This window comes from Hyla sarda, chromosome 1 (genome assembly GCF_029499605.1).
Source record: "Hyla sarda isolate aHylSar1 chromosome 1, aHylSar1.hap1, whole genome shotgun sequence".
NCBI lineage: Eukaryota > Metazoa > Chordata > Amphibia > Anura > Hylidae > Hyla > Hyla sarda.
This window is the reverse complement of record NC_079189.1, coordinates 387,249,064-387,267,428: the sequence shown is the minus strand read 5'-3', so window position 1 is coordinate 387,267,428 and position 18,365 is coordinate 387,249,064. Positions and strand designations below refer to the sequence as shown.

At 38.9% G+C, this 18,365-nt stretch overlaps 1 protein-coding gene across 3 annotated transcripts in view; it reads left to right on the top strand.

Annotated features, from left to right (window-relative positions):
- The window catches only part of CNTNAP4 (contactin associated protein family member 4), a 401,947-nt gene that overhangs the window by 305,210 nt on the left and 78,372 nt on the right, over positions 1-18,365 (top strand). For 2 of the 3 annotated variants that reach the window (XM_056525251.1, XM_056525242.1), the window contains exons 14-15: positions 837-993; positions 1,344-1,471. In XM_056525251.1, the coding sequence (XP_056381226.1) occupies positions 837-993; positions 1,344-1,471 (285 nt within the window). The remainder of the gene's footprint in view (positions 1-836; positions 994-1,343; positions 1,472-18,365) is intronic. The other variant, XM_056525258.1, reaches the window with a different exon arrangement.

Sequence of the window (18,365 nt, the reverse complement as noted above, 5' to 3'; positions counted from 1 at the left end):
AAGAAGGAATATGCGAATATTCACATATGCACATACCGACGGCTACGGAACATGTGACCAGCCATCTGGCCTTTCTATTACGTTGCCACGGGAGCGCACGCATGCACTGTAACAGTCTGGCTATGATATGTAATTCCTGATTGCACTTCTATGCGCGTGTGCAGTCAGGACATGCTGCGTCCGGGACTCATATGTTTACAAGTTTTCTTTGTATGAGTGAGTTAACGCAGCCGCTCCACCTCCTCCTTTTTAAATTCTAATCACTGATTGTGTACACGTGCACTAATTTTACATATGTCCACTATTACAAGTATTTTATGAATATTTAATGATTATATATATCGCTTGCACTTTATATGTATGCATTTTAATATGCCTGAACACATTTTATGTCACTGATGTAATTTATTCATCTGTTATACCCTTGATTACTTTAATTGAATTTAATTTGTGTGTAATAATATATATATATATATATATATATATATATATATATATATATATATATATATATATATACCACTGTTTTGGTCACTTTGCTTTGTGCTTGAGAAAGGCTGCATGGGCAGCAGAAACGTTGCACTATTTACAATGGAATAAAGCTACACTTTTTTGCTTTGAGTGCTGCAGCCTACCTGAGCTTAGCCGCTGCTTGCACCATCCATTTGTTTATATTGGTGTGCTGCTCTCCCTGTGAATTTCTAGACAGATGGATAGAAAAATAATAGTAAATATAATTAATATTTATATAAGCAATTTAACTTGTACCGGTTGTGAAATATGTTGCATTTTATTAAGATATAAAGATATTCCGAAATAATCTATTATTATTCCAGGCAACATTCCCGTCACTTGGTGGGTTGGGCGCAATAATCAGACTCATACTTACTGGACTGGTTCATTTCCAGATGTAAACAAATGTGCATGTGGAGCTGAAGGAAATTGTGCGGATTCCCAATCTTATTGTAATTGTGATGCTGACAAAAATGAATGGTAATATACTTATATTATGTCAATTTCAATGAAGTTGTTTTTATCAATAGATATATTAATGCATGTATCATAACCAAAGTTTACAATTAGCATTTTAAATGAACTAGTAAGTGCAATGAAGTACAATTTTAAGCATTGATGCATACAATTTAGTGTAGCATTGTTGTCATTCTTAAAGGACTTGTCTTACAAAGACTGCTCATGTTCCATGGGAGATATGGACTTTACTCCCTCAACGATCCAGACTGTATTGTATAGTATACTGTATATAGTTACTTGAAATAATGTTTATTAGGTGAGGTTTGACTGCATTGATTTTATGATACAAAGTATGATTATTCCATTTTCAGGTCAAGCGATAGAGGATTCTTGTCTAATAAAGATCACCTCCCAGTAACCCAGATTGTGATAACTGATACAGAGAGGCCACATTCAGAAGCTGCTTATAAACTTGGTCCACTGCTCTGCTGGGGGGATAGTAAGTACATTTCAGTGTGTATCTTTTAAATTTGTGGAGGATCTGGTAGATGTTTACTTGAGGGCCATGAATACTAACTCTATGACCATAACTATCTCTGCTGATTTAGGCCAGCTTTACGCAAGCATAAGGCAGGCACATTAACCGATTGCCATCTAAGGACGAGCCGGCTCATCCTGAGACGGCAACCGTTGTATGGTGCGGGCTCCCAAATCAAGCCCAAGCCATACCGGCCGGCCCCATGCTGATTCCTGCAGCTGGGGGCCGGCGTTAATAGCCAACATGTGGTGATTGCCGCGGCATGCTATTAACCCTTTAGATCGCCGCTGTCAAAGTTGACAGCGGCACCTAAAGGGACATTTAAACCATCGCTGGTGGGGCAGTGGGGTGGATCGTCCCTCTGCAGCGCGATCACGGGGGGAAGGGGTGATACACTGCTGAGGTAGCCAGAGAGCTTACCTCCCGTCCTATGCCAGCTGCTGCATTGTGCGCAGCACACACAGATCAATGTGGTTCTATGAAACCACAATGATCTGTTTAAGGAATCTAATGATTCCTCCTAAAAGTTCCCTAAGGGGACGAAAAGTGTAAAAAATTAAATAAAAAAATCTTGAATAAAAAGTTTGAAAAACACTTATTAACCCCTTCCTTATTAAAAGTTTAAATCACCCCCTTTTCCCAAATTCCATATAAAAAATATGTAACCTTAACAAAAATAAACATATGTGGTATTGCCGCATGCATAAATGTCCAAACTATAAAAATATATTGTTAATTAAACCAAAAGGTCAAGGCGTACGCGCAAGAAAATTCCAAAGCCCAAAATAGTGTATTTTTGGTCACTTTTTATGCCATGAAAAAATGAATAAAAAGTGATCAAAAAGTCCGATAAATACAGATATGGTACTGATGGAAACTTCAGAACACGGCACACTAAATTTGACCTCATATCACCCCGTACGTGTAAAAATAAAAAGTTATAGGGGTCAGAAGATGACAATTTTAAACGTATTAATTTTTGTGCATGTACTTATGATTTTTTCCATAAGTAAAACAAAATCAGACCTATATAAGTAGGGTATCATTTTAATCGTGTGGACCTACAGAATAAAGAGAAGGTGTCATTTTTACCAAAACATTTACTGCATAGAAACGGAAGCCTCCAAAATCGCAAAATGTTGTTTTTTTTCTTCAATTTTGAAGCACAATGTTGTTTTTTTATGGTTTCGCCTTAGATTTTTGTGTAAAATGACTGATATCATTACAAAGTAGACTTGGTGGCGCCAAAAATAAGCCATCATATGGATTTTTAGGTGCAAAATTGAAAGGGGCTATAATATGGATATAGAAATGTGACAATATTATGTCCATAAGACATTGCCCTACAGTCGGCAATTGTGATGGCATTGTATGGAAGGTGGTATGTTATGCCATTAATGCTGACATCTCTGTCCATTTTAAGAACTGTATAGAGTAGGAGAAAATCCCAATAGTAAACATATGCTGCTCTGGACAGTTCCTAAAATGGACAGAGATGTCAGCAGAGAGCACTGTTCTTGTGATGTCAGCAGAGAGCACTGTGTTCGAAAAAGAAAATAATTTCCTCTGTTGTATTCAGCAGTTAATAACTCCTGGGAGGATTAAGATTTTTTAATCAAAGTAATTTACAAACCTGTTTATCTTTCTGGGACCAGTTGATTTTAAAAAAAAGTATCCCTTTAACTCCTTAAAGAGTACCCCTTTAACCCTTTAACTACCACGGCCATAAATGTACATCCTGGTGCGGCGGTACTTAGCGCATCTGGACGTACATTTACATACTGTGTATGACCGTTAACATTGGAGCGGTGCTCGCGTCATACATGGCAGGTTCCGGCTGCTAGCAGCACTCAGGGACCGGCCGGTAATGGCAGACATCCGCGATCGCGTGTCTGCCATTAACCCCTCAGATGCCATGATAGGTACAGATCACGGCATCTGCTTCAATGCGTATGTTAAAATAGATGATCGGATCGCCCGCAGCTCTGCCGCGGGGATCCAATCATCTGTAATGGTGGATGGAAGTCCCCTCACCTGCCTCCATCCGTCTCCCAGCGTCTCTTGCTCTGATCTGAGATCAAGCAGATCAGAGCAGAAGATCACCGATAACACCGGTCTGTGCTATGCCCTATGCATAGCACTGAAAAGTATTAGAAATCAAATGATTGCTATAGATAATCCCCTATGGGGACATAAAAAGTGTAAAGAAGTTGAAAAATGTAAAAACAAAAAGTAAAGAAAAAGTGAAAAATCCCCTCCCCCAATAAAAATGAAAATTGTCCCATTTTACCATTTTACACCCTAAAAGCGTAAAATATAATGTTATTATATAATGTTAATGATCCCATACGGTAAATGGCGTAAACGTAAAAAAAAAAAAAAAAAAAATCTAAAAATGCTGCTTTTTTGTCACATTTTATTCCAAAAAAATAAAATAAAGATCTAATAGGTTATATATATGCCAATGTGGTATCAATAAAAATGACAGAGTATGGTGCAAAAAAATTAGCCCTCATACCGCCCTATATATGGAAAAATGAAAGTTATAGGTGGTCAAAATAGGGCAATTTTAGATTACTGATTTTGTACAAAATGTTTGAGATTTTTTTTAAGTGGTACAAAAATATAAAAGTATCTATCCATGGGTATCTTTTTAATCATATACTGACCCATAGAATAAAGAACATGTCATTTTTATCTTAAAGTATACAGTGTGAAAACGAATCCCTCCAAAATGTGCAAAATTGTGGTTTTCATTTAAATTTCCTCCCTAAAAATTTTTTTTGGGGGTTCACCGTACATTTTATGGTAAAATGATAGGTTTCATTACAAAGTAAAGTTGGTCGCACAAAAAACAAGTCCTTATATGGGTCTGTAGATGGAAATATAAAAGAGTTATGAATTTTAGAAGGCAAGGAGGAAAAAGTGAAAACGCTGAAATAAAATTGGCCTGGTCCTTAAGGTTAAAATGGGCTTGGTCCTAAAAGGGGTACTCCGGTGATAAAATTTTTTGACTATATGGCATCTTCTTTGTAAGTTTTTTTTTTTTGCAATATACATGTGTTATATGTTTTGGCAGCATGTGTGTTTTACTTACCTGTTTGTTGGACAGGAAGTTCTGTAGTTCAGAGTGTTTTCTTTTACTGTTGTCCACAGTCGGCCATGTTCTGACAACATGTCATAGCTTTTTTTTTTCTCTGTCTGCATGAGAGAAATAAGCCATGCTCCCTCATCTCATCCAGCTGAGTACACAGCTCCTCACCTCACCCCCCCCCCTGCTCTGTATTCTAAGGACGCAGGTCTGCACAGGAGAAGATAAGTGTGTTATCTGAAGGGGAGGATGACAAGGTGCATGGGCTGGGGATGTATGAACTGTGGGGGAATAAATCCCAAACTGGGAATGATCGCTATATGTGAAGGGAGAGGGGGGGACTCCTGAATGACACATGCTGGGAGTTGTAGTCCCTTTTGTGTGTATGACAGTGTATCTCAACCAAGGCTGATTTATATTAGTGTACTGTGTATAAGGGGGCCGTCCCGGGAAAATAGTAGGATGGGTAAAGGGCGGAACAAACAAACCAAAAAAAGGAGCCACCCCAAACCTTCAAGGCATGTGGCATGCTGGGATTTGTAGTTTTCAGCACAGCAAGAAACAGGAAATAGAAGCAAAGATAGGAAAACAAAGTGGGGGATAAAAAGTCAACAAAGAACGGAAATAGAGTCGCCTAAACAACAAGAATAGAAATGAAACAAAACAAATAGGGTAAGTCAGAAACAGAAAAACACGGTGACCAACGGAGTACCCCTTTAACCCCTTAACCCCTTAAGGACCGAGCCCTTTTTCACCTTAAGGACCGGAGTGTTTTTTGCAATTCTGACCACTGTCACTTTAAACATTAATAACTCTGGAATGCTTTTAGTTATCATTCTCATTCCGAGATAGTTTTTTCGTGACATATTCTACTTTAACTTAGTGGTAAAATTTTATGGTAACTTGCATCCTTTCTTGGTGAAAAATCCCAAAATTTGATGAAAAAAATGAAAATTTTGCATTTTTCTAACTTTGAAGCTCTCTGCTTGTAAGGAAAATGGATATTCAAAATAATTTTTTTTTGGGATCACATATACAATATGTCTACTTTATGTTTGCATCATAAAATTTATGAGTTTTTACTTTTGGAAGACACCAGAGGGCTTCAAAGTTCAGCAGCAATTTTGAAATTTTTCACAAAATTTTCAAACTCGCTATTTTTTATGGACCAGTTCAGGTTTGAAGTGGATTTGAAGGGTCTTCATATTAGAAATACCCCATAAAAGACCCCATTATAAAAACTACACCCCCAAAGTATTCAAAATGACATTCAGTAAGTGTATTAACCCTTTAGGTGTTTCACAGGAATAGCAGCAAAGTGAAGGAGAAAATTCAAAATCTTCATTTTTTACACTCGCATGTTCTTGTAGACCCAATTTTTGAATTTTTGCAAGGGGTAAAAAGGAGAAAATTTTTACTTGTATTTGAAACCCAATTTCTCTCGAGTAAGCACATACCTCATATGTCTATGTTAATTGTTCGGCGGGCGCAGTAGAGGGCTCAGAAGGGAAGGAGCGACAAATGTTTTTTGGGGGGCATGTCACCTTTAGGAAGCCCCTATGGTGCCAGGACAGCAAAAAAACACACATGGCATACCATTTTGGAAACTAGACCCCTCAGGGAACGTAACAAGGGGTAAAGTGAACCTTAATACCCCACAGGTGTTTCACGACTTTTGCATATGTAAAAAAAATATTTTTTTTTTGCCTAAAATGCTTGATTTCCCAAAAATTTTACATTTTTAAAAAGTGTAATAGCAGAAAATACCCCCCAAAATTTGAAGCCCAATTTCTCCCGATTCAGAAAACACCCCATATGGGGGTGAAAATTGCTCTGCTGGCGCACTACAGGTCTCAGAAGAGAAGGAGTCACATTTGGCTTTTTGAAAGCAAATTTTGCTCTGGGGGCATGCCGCATTTAGGAAGCCCCTATGGTGCCAGGACAGCAAAAATACACACATGGCATACCATTTTGGAAACTAGACCCCTCAGGGAACGTAACAAGGGGTAATGTGAACCTTAATACCCTACAGGTGTTTCACGACTTTTGCATATGTAAAAAAAATATATTTTTTTTTACCTAAAATGCTTGGTTTCTCAAAAAGTTTACATTTTTAAAAAGGGTAATAGCAGAAAATACCCCCAAAAATGTGAAGCCAAATTTCTCCCGATTCAGAAAACACCCCATATGGGGGTGAAAAGTGCTCTGCTGGCGCACTACAGGTCTCAGAAGAGAAGGAGTCACATTTGGCTTTTTGAAAGCAAATTTTGCTATGGGGGCATGCCGCATTTAGGAAGCCCCTATGGTGCCAGGACAGCAAAAAAAAAAAACACATGGCATACCATTTTGGAAACTAGACCCCTCGGGGAACGTAACAAGGGGTTAAGTGAACAGGTGTTCATGACTTTTGTATATGTAAAAAAAAAAATTTTTTTTTACCTAAAATGCCTGTTTTCCCAAAAATTTTACTTTTTTAAAAAGGGTAATAGCAGAAAATATCCGCCAAAATTTGAAGTCCAATTTCTCCCGAGTACGGCGATACCCCATATGTGTCCCTAAACTGTTGCCTTGAAATACGACAGGGCTCCAAAGTGAGAGCGCCATGCGCATTTGAGGCCTAAATTAGGGATTTGCATAGGGGTGGACATAGGGGTATTCTACGCCAGTGATTCCCAAACAGGGTGCCTCCAGCTGTTGTAAAACTCCCAGCATGCCTGGACAGTCAGTGGCTATCTGGCAATACTGGGAGTAGTTGTTTTGCAACAGCTGGAGGCGCCGTTCTGGAAACAGTGGCGTACCAGACGTTTTTCATTTTTATTGGGGAGGGGAGGGGGGCTGTGTAGGGGTATGTGTATATGTAGTGTTTTTTACTTTTTATTTTATTTTGTGTTAGTGTAGTGTAGTGTTTTTAGGGTACAGTCGCACGGGCAGGGGTTCACAGTAGTTTCTCGCTGGCAGTTTGAGCAGCGGCAGAAAATTTGCTGCAGCTCAAACTTGCAGCCGGATACTTACTGTAATCCTCCGCCCATGTGAGTGTACCCTGTACATTCACATTGGGGGGGGGGAACATCCAGCTGTTGCAAAACTACAACTCCCAGCATGGACGGTCTATCAGTGCATGCTGGGAGTTGTAGTTTTGCAACAGCTGGAGACACACAGGTTGTGAAACACCGAGTTTGGTAACAAACTCAGTGTTTTGCAACCAGTGTGTCTTCAGCTGTTGCAAAAGCTACAACCCCCAGCATGTACGGACAGCGGAAGGGCATGCTGGGTCTTGTAGTTATGCAACAGCCGGAGGCATACTACATTGGCTGGGGATGCTGGGGATTGTAGTTATGCAACAGCTGGAGACACACTGGTTTACTACTTAACTCAGTGTGCCTTCAGCTGTTGCAAAACTACAACTCTCAGCAGTCACCGACAGCCAACGGGCATGCTGGGAGTTGTAGTTATGCAACCACCAGATGCACCACTACAACTCCCAGCATGCACTTTAGCTGATTGTGCAAGCTGGGAGTTGTAGTTACACAACAGCTGAAGGTACACTTTTCCATAGAAAGAATGTGCCTCCAGCTGTTGCAAAACTACAAGTCCCAGCATGCCCATAAGGGCATGCTGGGAGTTGTGGTGGTCTGCCTCCTGCTGTTGCATAACTACAGCTCCCAGCATGCCCTTGTTGCATGCTGGGAGCTGTTGCTAAGCAACAGCAGGAGGCTGTCACTCACCTCCAACGATCCACACAGGACTGTCCCTCGCCGCCGCCGCCGTCGCTCCTGGGGCCCCGATCCCAACAGGGACGCCGGGGATCGGGGTCCCCAGCACCCGGGGTCGTCTTCCCGCACCCGCTCACGTCCTCCGTAAGAGGGGCGGAGCGGGTTGCGGGAGTGACACCCGCAGCAGGCGCCCTGATTGGTCGGCCGGTAATCCGGCCGACGAATCAGGGCGATCGTGAGGTGGCACCAGTGCCACCTCACTCCTGCAGGCTGTGGCTGTTCGGGGCCGTCTCTGACGGCCCCGATCAGCCAGTAATTCCGGGTCATCAGGTCACTGGAGACCCGATTGACCTGGAATCCGCCGCAGATCGCTGGACTGAATTGTCCAGCGATCTGCGGCAATCGCCGACATGGGGGGATATAATGACCCCCCTGGGCGATATGCCGGGATCCCTGCTGAACGATTTCAGCAGGCATCCGGCTCCGGCTCCGCTCCGGCTAGCGGTGGGGGCCGGAAATGCTCAGGGCGTATCCATACGCCCTCGGTCCTTGGAAGGACTTGGAAACGGGGGAGTATGGATACGCCCTATGTCCTTAAGGGGTTAAGGACCAGGCCATTTTACACCTTAGGACTAGAGCGTTTTTTGAACATCTGACCACTGTCACTTTAAACATTAATAACTCTGGAAAACTTTTAGTTATCATTCTGATTCCGAGATTGTTTTTTCGTGACATATTCTACTTTAACATGGTGGTAAATTTTTGTGGTAACTTGCACCCTTTCTTGGTGAAAAATCCCAAAATTTTATGAAAAAATTTAAAATTTTGCATTTTTCTAACTTTGAAGCTTGTAAGGAAAATGGATATTCAAATAATTTTTTTTTTAATTCACATATACAATATGTCCACTTTATCATAAAATTAACAAGTTTTTACTTTTGGAAGACACCAGAGGGCTTCAAAGTACAGCAGCAATTTTTCAATTTTTCACAAAATTTTCAAACTCACTATTTTTCAGGGACCAGTTCAGGTTTGAAGTGGATTTGAAGGGTCTTCATATTAGAAATACCCCATAAAAGACCCCATTATAAAAACTGCACCCCCCAAAGTATTCAAAATGACATTCAGTCAGCGTTTTAACCCTTTAGGTGTTTAACAGGAATAGCAGCAAAGTGAAGGAGGAAATTCACAATCTTAATTTTTTACACTTGCATGTTCTTGTAGACCCAATTTTTGAATTTTTACAAGGGGTAAAAGGAGAAAATTATAGTTATATTTGTAGCACAATTTCTCTTGAGTAAGCACATACCTCATATGTCTATGTAAAGTGTTCGGCGGGCGCAGTAGAGGGCTCAGAAGCGAAGGAGCGACAATGGGATTTTGGAGAGTACATTTTTCTGAAATGGTTTTTGGGGGGCATGTTGCATTTAGGAAGCCCCTATGGTGCCAGAACAGCAAAAAAAAACACATGGCATACTATTTTGGAAACTAGACTCCTTGAGGAACGTAACAAGGAATTAAGTGAGCCTCAATACCCCACAGGTGTTTCACGGCTTTTGCATATGTAAAAAAAATTAAAATGTCACTAAAATATGTGTTTCACCCCAAATTTCACATTTTTGCAAGGGTTAATAGCAGAAAATACCCCCCCAAAATTTGTCAGGATCTGATAAGCTAAAATGGCTACAGAGGTTCCTCTTATCTGCCTCCAGCCTCCGGATCCATGTTGCAGTGATGCAACCTGGGAGAGCCAGGGTGGCTGATAGTTGCAGCATTTCTGACATAAACGATAAATTATGAAAAGTTAAATTGTTCCTTTTCTCTGACCATTGTTCCAAAAATCTGTCAGTCATCTGTGGGGTGTAAATGCTAACTGCACCTCTTGTTACATTCCTTGAGGGCTGTAGTTTCCAAAATGGGGTCACATGTTTTTTTATGCCCCCCGCAGTTTGCTTTGCATCCACATATGGGGTATATCCGTACTTGGGAGAATTTGGGGTCTATTTTTCTCCTTTTACCTCTTGTGAAAATTAAATGTATAAGGCAACATCAGCATGTTAGTGTAAAATTGTTTTTGTTTTTTTACACTAAGATGCTGGTGTAGCCCCCAACATTCCTTTTTTATAAGGGGTAAAAGGAGCAAAAGCCCTCAATTTGTGACACAGTTCCTCAAGGAATGTAATAAGGGGTGCACTGGGCATTTACACCCTAGAAGCGTCTGACAGATATTTAGAACAATGGTCAGTGAAAATGAAAAATGTAATTTAATAACACATTTTGGGGGCTTTTTACTCCCTTTACCCCTTGTAAAAATAAAAAAAATAGGGCTACAAGAATGCATTTGTGTAAAAAAATAAATTAGATTTTGAGTTTTCTCCTCCACATTGGCTTAACAAACTTTCTGAATGTCATTTTAAATACTTTGAGGGATGCATTTTCTATAATTGGGTCATTTTTGGAGGATTTCTTACAGAAAGGCCCCTCAAATCCACTTCAAACTGAACTGGTCCCAGAAAAATTCAGATTTAGAATTTTTCATGAAAATTTAGAAAATTGATGCTAAACTTTGAAGCCCTCTAATGTCTTCAAAAAGTAAAAACATGTCAACTTTATGATGCCAACATAAAGAAGACATATTGTACATGTGAATCAATATATAATTTATTTGGTCCAATTTTCCTTACAAGCAGAAAGCCTCAAAGTTAGAAAAATGCAAAATTTTCCAAATTTTCATGAAATTGGGAATTTTACACAAAGAAGTGAAGCAAGTATCAACGGAAATTTACCACTGCACATCACAAAAGAAAAAAGGGGCTCAGCTGTAATCATTTGAATCGGGTGCCACCAAATGTGTCAATTGTATACCAGATTGGAAAAACAAGTACATCTCAGATTATTCTGTGTATGTGTATAATAGCCTAATAATCAAGGTGTGTCCTGGATTGCCCTAATCAATATCTGTATGGATCCAGACTAACCTAGTTTAGTGTGGTTTCTGTGTACGGCAGTTCTATGTGTATTCATCTTCAATCATAGACTGAATATCGGTGTGCACTAGTTGATATTGTGGTGTGTGAATAAGGACTATATAAGTTGAAATTTACTGCTATTGAGTGGTCCTCTTGAAGACTGAACGTGAATCAGTAGTCCAGCGACTTAATACATTGTATCAGCTATACACTACTATTTCAGTCCATCTGAGATGGGGAATCAGGCGCTCCATACATAGTGGAAGTTGGTGTTCAATTCATATTTCCTATATCAGAGAACTGTGAATACAACTACTAATAATATTTTAAGGAATCCGGAGGTGTAATAACGCAGGAAGTAAACGTTAGTATAGTGCATAAATACTGAACACTGACCTATTGGATATTCATCATCTGGAAGCCAAATGGATTAATGGACTGTGTTCATCTGACATAAAAGGAATATACTTGTGGAACAGAATGGTCATTGCAATAAGAGCAACGATAGCTACAGTGATGGCCGCCATTGACTAGAAATTTTTCTACTTTTTAGTCTTATATATTTTTTTTTACCTTTTTTGTACATTTTTTTATCAATATGTGCACATTAAAAGTTAAGTTTTAGGTTCCCTTTATATAGTTATTGTTTTGTGATTTATCTGCTTGGGAGACCAACACACTATACATTTTTTCAGTAATACTAGACCAGTGTTTCCCAACCAGGATGCCTCCAGATGTTGCAAAACTACAACTCCTAGCATTCCTGGACAGCCTTTGGTAGCCTTTGGCTGTCCAGGCATGCTGGAAGTTGTAGTTTTGCAACATCTGCAGGCATCCTGGTTGGGAAACACTGGTCTAGTATTACTGAAAAAATGTATAGTGTGTTGGTCTCCCAAGCAGATAAATCACAAAACAATAACTATATAAAGGGAACCTAAAACTTAACTTTTAATGTGCACATATTGATAAAAAAATGTACAAAAAAGGTAAAAAAAAAATATAAGACTAAAAAGTAGAAAAATTTCTAGTCAATGGCGGCCATCACTGTAGCTATCGTTGCTCTTATTGCAATGACCATTCTGTTCCACAAGTATATTCCTTTTATGTCACCCTGGTTGGGAAACACTGGGCTACACACACATTTAAAAACACTTAAAATGGTTCCACTCTGCAAAGTAGGATAGGTTTGCTATGAGTAATTGGTCCTATTATGGACAGTTCCTAAAATGGACAGAAGTGTCAGCAGAGGGCTCTGTGGTCAAACAGAAAGGAAATTTAAAAAGAAAATAACTTCCTCTGGAACATACAGCAGCTGAAAAATACTGGAAAGATTAAGATTTTTATATAGAAGTAATTTACAAATCTGCACCAGTTGATTTAAAAAAAAATGTTTCCCAGTGGAGTATCCCTTTAAAGGAGAATATGTCATGAAACAACACTCTCGGAATCAGAATGATAAGTAAAAGCATCTCAGAGTTATTAATGCTTAACATGACACAGGTCAGATTTGGAAAAAAAAAAAGGTCAAAATGGGCTGCATCCTTAATGAGTTTAAAACCCCTCCTCTAATAAAAAAAATTAAATCACCCTTATTTTACCATTTTACAAAAAAATAAAGATAAAAAACATAATTGGTATCACTGAATGCATAATTGTCTGAGCTGTTAAAATATAATGCTTATGATCTTGCATGGTGAAAAGGACAATTTTAACCATACTAGTTTTGTTAAAAAATATTCAGTTTTTGTTTCAATTTACCCCTCCATAAATAATGATTTTGTTTTATCTGTACAAATTATGGTAAAATAAAAAGTTGCAGTACAAAGGACAACTTGTTGCACAAAAAATAAGCCCTCCTATGGGTCTGTATATGGGAAAATAAAAAGTTCTGTCTCTTAAAAGGTGAGGTGCGCGTAATGACGTGTGACACAGGGGCAAAAGCATTGTGATGTCATGGCTCTGCCCCTCGTGATGTCATGGCCCACCCCTTAACCTCTTCTCAACCTTTGACATACATGTACATCATGACCAGGAAGGTTTTCCCGACCTATGATGTACATGTACGTCATGCAAATACTGCCCGCTACTCGTGGCATCCCGCCGCGCCCAGTAAGATGGTGGCTATCACTGATAGCCAGCCATCTTGCCTCGGGACCTAGGGGGGTTTCCTCCCCCCTCACAGCGATCACACAGAAAAATCCTGAGCAGCACAGTGTGTGTGTCACGATCACGGGGTCGGGGGACACACACTGGTCTGCTTGGAGACCCCAGTGTCCCTTACCTGTTCTCCTTCCCCCGGTGTCCCTTACCCATCCCGAGTTGCCGATGCATGCTTTAGTTTCACTTTCACTTTTTCATTTTTATTAATTTTTTTGTAAATTGAGCTGTTTAGTTGTACAACAGCTCCCCCTATTGTCCAAAACCTGTTACTGCATGGAGGGGATGTGTTGTACAGAAGTAAAATAAATAAATAAAATAAATACATATATATATATATATATATATATATATATATATATGTGTGTATATATATATATATATATATATATATATATATATATATATATACGTGTGTATATGTATGTATATGTATATATATATATATATATATATATATATATATATATATATATATATATATACACACACATACAAACATGTATTCAAAATTTTATAGTTCCCAAAAAAATGTGATTTTGAACTTTTAAAAATGCTCATAATAATATAAGCCTTCTAATGTCGTAAAAAAGTAAAAGAATGTTTAACAAATTATGCCAGCATAAAGTAGACATGTTGTGGATGGGACTTAATAACTAAATTTATTTGGCATGACTATTTCTCTTACAAGTAGAGAGTTTAAAACATAGAGAAATATTTTAGAGTTTTTCACAAAAATTGTTTCATGTATCAACAAAAATTTACCACTAATAGAAAGTACAATATGTGTCGAAAAAAACTATCTCTGAATCACTTTGCCAGGTAATAGCAGTTCAAAGTTATTACAACTTAAAGAGACACATGTCAGATTTGAAAAAAACAGCCAAAAGATGAAGGCCAAAACTAGCTGGGTCATGAAGGGGTTAATGCAAGTCTATGGGAGAGGACGTGATGGCAGGGGGCGGGCCATTACATCACGAGGGGCGGAGCCATGATATAACAATGCTCTGGCCTCTGTGTCGCCCGTCATTACACACAGAGCAATGTTTGCTTGGTGCAGTGATGACAGTGGGGTGCTGCAGCCTAGATCCCGGGGGTGCCCAGTGGCGGGACCCCAGCGATCAGACATCTTATCCCCTATCTTTTGGATAGGGGATAAGATGTCTAGCGGCGGAGTACCCCTTTAACGTAAAAATGGGCTATGTCCTTAAGAGGTTAAAACACTGGCAAACTATTGGTTTATATTTCTTCTTGAGCACAACAGTGGGAAATAGATGTTATTATTGTGAAGGTTCACTTCAGCTTATTTTTATTATTGATCCCAGTAAAATCCAAATTAAGATGAACTTTAAAAAGGTTTCATGTGTCATGACCCTGACTTTAATTGTCTATATATAGTACTCCTTAAAGGAGTAATGCAGTGTTAGACACTTATCCCCTATCTGGGACCCCTTGCAATCTCTCGTGCTGGGGCTCGGCATTGCCGCTGCTTTGCATGGCTAATGCGTGTGTTGTCACTGAGGTCGACAACATTCCCCCTCCATACAGCTCTATGGGAGAAGTGGCGATGCACGCCATCTGTATGGCGAGAGTTGGGGCTCCATGCAGGAGATTGCAGGGGGTCCCAGCGTACAGATCTGCGGACAGGGAATACGTGTCTAACACTGCAGATCTCCTTTAAGGCTTTGTTCACACCTTGTGTTTTTATTGTTTAAAGGGGTACTCGGGCGCTAAAAATCTTATGCCCTTCCAAAAGGATAGGGGATAAGATGTTAGATTGCAGGGATACTACCGCTGGGGACCCCCGCGATCTCTCCTGCAGCATCCCCGTTTTTCAGCTACACAGAGCAAGGATTGCTCTGTGGCTGATGATGGGCGGTGCAGGGGATGGAGCATTTTGGCGTTATGGCTCCACCCCTCATGATGTCATGCCCCCTCAATGCAAGTCTATGGGCAGAGCCATGAAATCACGATACTCCGTCCCCTGCACCGCTGAAAAACGGGGGTGCTGCTGGAGATCTCGCGGGGGTCCCCAGCGCCGGGATCCCCGCGATCTAACATCTTATCCCCTTTCCTTTTGATGGCGATAAGATATTTAGCGCCAAAGTACCCCTTTAAGGTGTTTTCACTGTGCTTTTGCAAACATTTTTCAGAAAATGTTACAAAAATTGCACTTTTTATGCACCCTTTGCTTTTAGTAAAAATGCATTTTCATGGTAAAAAAAAGGCAAGGTTTCAGCTATTGTCCCATGAAATATTACTTTTTTAAGTGGCTGTAAAAACACATGCACTGTGTATTGTGTGCGCACGCTAACAGCTATTTCATTATTGGAAAAAAAAAAAAAAGTTTTTTTTCCCCCCGATTTTAACATAAAGTATTTTTTTATGGCCCAAAAAAATACAAAAATATATTGTGGGAACATGGCTTAACCCTTTCAGGATTTTTTTTATAGGTTTTGTTTTTCGCTCCTTGCCTTCTAATAGACATAACCATTAGGAGGGCTTTTTTGCATCACCAATTGTGCTATGTAATGACATCACTAATTGTACCTCTTAATGTACAGTGAAATAAACAAAAAATTTTTTGTAGGGCAAAGTTAAAAAGAAAACCCATCATTTTGCAAATTTGGGGGCTTCCGTTTCTACACAGTGCACCTTTCGGTAAAAATGACACATTATCTTTATTCTGTAGGTCCATACAATTAAAATAATACCCAATTTATATAGGTTTTGTTTTATTTTACTACTTTTAAAAAATTCTAATTGTCCACTTCTGACCCCTATAACTTTTTTCTTTTTCTGCATATAAGAATGTATGTTTCTTTAATCATTATTTCTAGTATATGAAGTGGCCCAAAAATATGCATTTCTGGACTTTGAAACTTTTTTTCACGCTTGCGCCTTTGACCGAGCGGCTTAATTAACATTATATTTTAATATTTCGGACATTTGCGCACGCGGCAATGCCACACATGTTTAGGTTTTATTTATTTTTTTTACAATTTTTTATTTAAAGAATGGGAAAAGGGGGGTAATTTAAACTTTTATTAGGGAAGGGGTCAATGCATATTTGTTACTTTTTTATTTCTTTTTTTACACTTTTTTCTAGTCCCTGCGGGGGACTAAAAAAAAGTGTAAAAAAATAAATAAAAAAATAAGTTTAAAAGTGTTATCGGTGCTCCAATGCTTCAGCCTGGCATAGCTGACTGAAAGCTTCAAGCACCGATCGAACAGCAGGGAGGAAGGTGAGAGACCTCCTGCCATTCTCTCAGTTGATCGGGATGCCACAGTTTCGCAGCATCTAAATGGTTAATGCTGGACAACAGCCTGATCAGTGATGTCAGGCATTAGCCGTGAGTCCTCTTTGCTAATAGCAACCGAAACCCACCGGGTATGATGCGTGCTTAGCTGCTGAGCGCGTGTCATACAGCGGGAGCACGCAGTGGACGTGAATATACGTCAATTTGCGGGAAGGGGTTAAAAGTGGCAGACTTCATAATAAAATGAAATGTCTTATTGAATTTCACTTAAGGCTTTTGATGAATTATCCAACATCTATGTTAATATAAATTAGATTCCTTTTAAACATCTAAAGTTACCGTGGTGTGCAGCAAATGTCGTTGTCTATGGCTGTCTGAACATGGAACCAGTATTGCCTTGTTTGTTTTTTTTTTTTGGTTTTTTTTTTTTTTATTACAATGGAGTTATTCCTTCTTATTGAGGTCATTCTTTTATTTTAAATTATCATACAGTTCTGCCATGAGAAACAACTGTTGGACCATTGGATACTAATTTACTTGTCTGGATTTGTTTGTTAGTGTCTGCAATAAATACATTTGTAACATTATGTAAGTAAAAGCACTTATTATGTGGGGTAAGAGAAAGAATTCATGAATAACGTGATTTATTGTGTAAAGGTAAAGAGCGGCAGCAATTCCCATTCAGAAGCAGGGTAAAGATGCAATTAGAGGATGATGATTCATGCACTTGTGAAATAGATCAAAAAGTCAGTCAGGCTCAAGTTACAGGAAAAGTCCTTCAAATGACATAAAGCTTAAAAAAGTAAACTAAGACAAAACTTAAAGGGGTTATCCAGGAAAAAAATTATATATATATATATATATATATATATATATATATATATATATATATATATCTCAACTGGCTCCAGAGAGTCAAACAGATTTGTAAATTACTTCTATTAAAAAATCGTGATCCTTTCAGGACTTATGAGCTGCTGAAGTTGAGTTGTTCTTTTCTGTCTAAGTGCTCTCTAATGACACAAGTCTCAGGAACTGTCCAGAGTAGAAGCAAATCCCCATAGCAAACCTCTTCTACTCTGTGCAGTTCCCGAGACAAGCAGAGGTGTCAGCAGAGAGCACTGTTACCAGACAGAAAAGAACAACTCAACTTCAGCAGCTGATAATTATTGGAAGGAGTAAGATTTTTTAATAGAAGTAATGTACAAATCTGTTTAACTTTCTGGAGCCAATATATATATATATATATATATATATATATATATATATATATATATAGTTTTTCCTGGAATCCCCTTTAAGGTTATAGTAGCTATGTTGTATGAGCTCATTAAGACAATTCTATGATAAAGGCATAGTGGGCACAAAGAGCTAAAAAAATATTTGTATAAAACCTCTTAGAGATGTAATTGGTAGAACCAAACTACTCTACATTTCCAATTCACTTTTATCAAAAATAAGGATATCAATAAACAATGAGAAGCAATGAGAATGTAGAGTTTAACCCCATCACACCCCCCCCCCATCCATATAAATGATTGGGCTGCAGAGCTGAGCCTTATGCCTTCAACATGTTAATTTAATTTTCAGCAAGCAGTTATGTTGGCATAATCGAGCTCTCACACGAAAGGGAAAGTGATGCTTCTGCATTTTGACAGTTGGTAG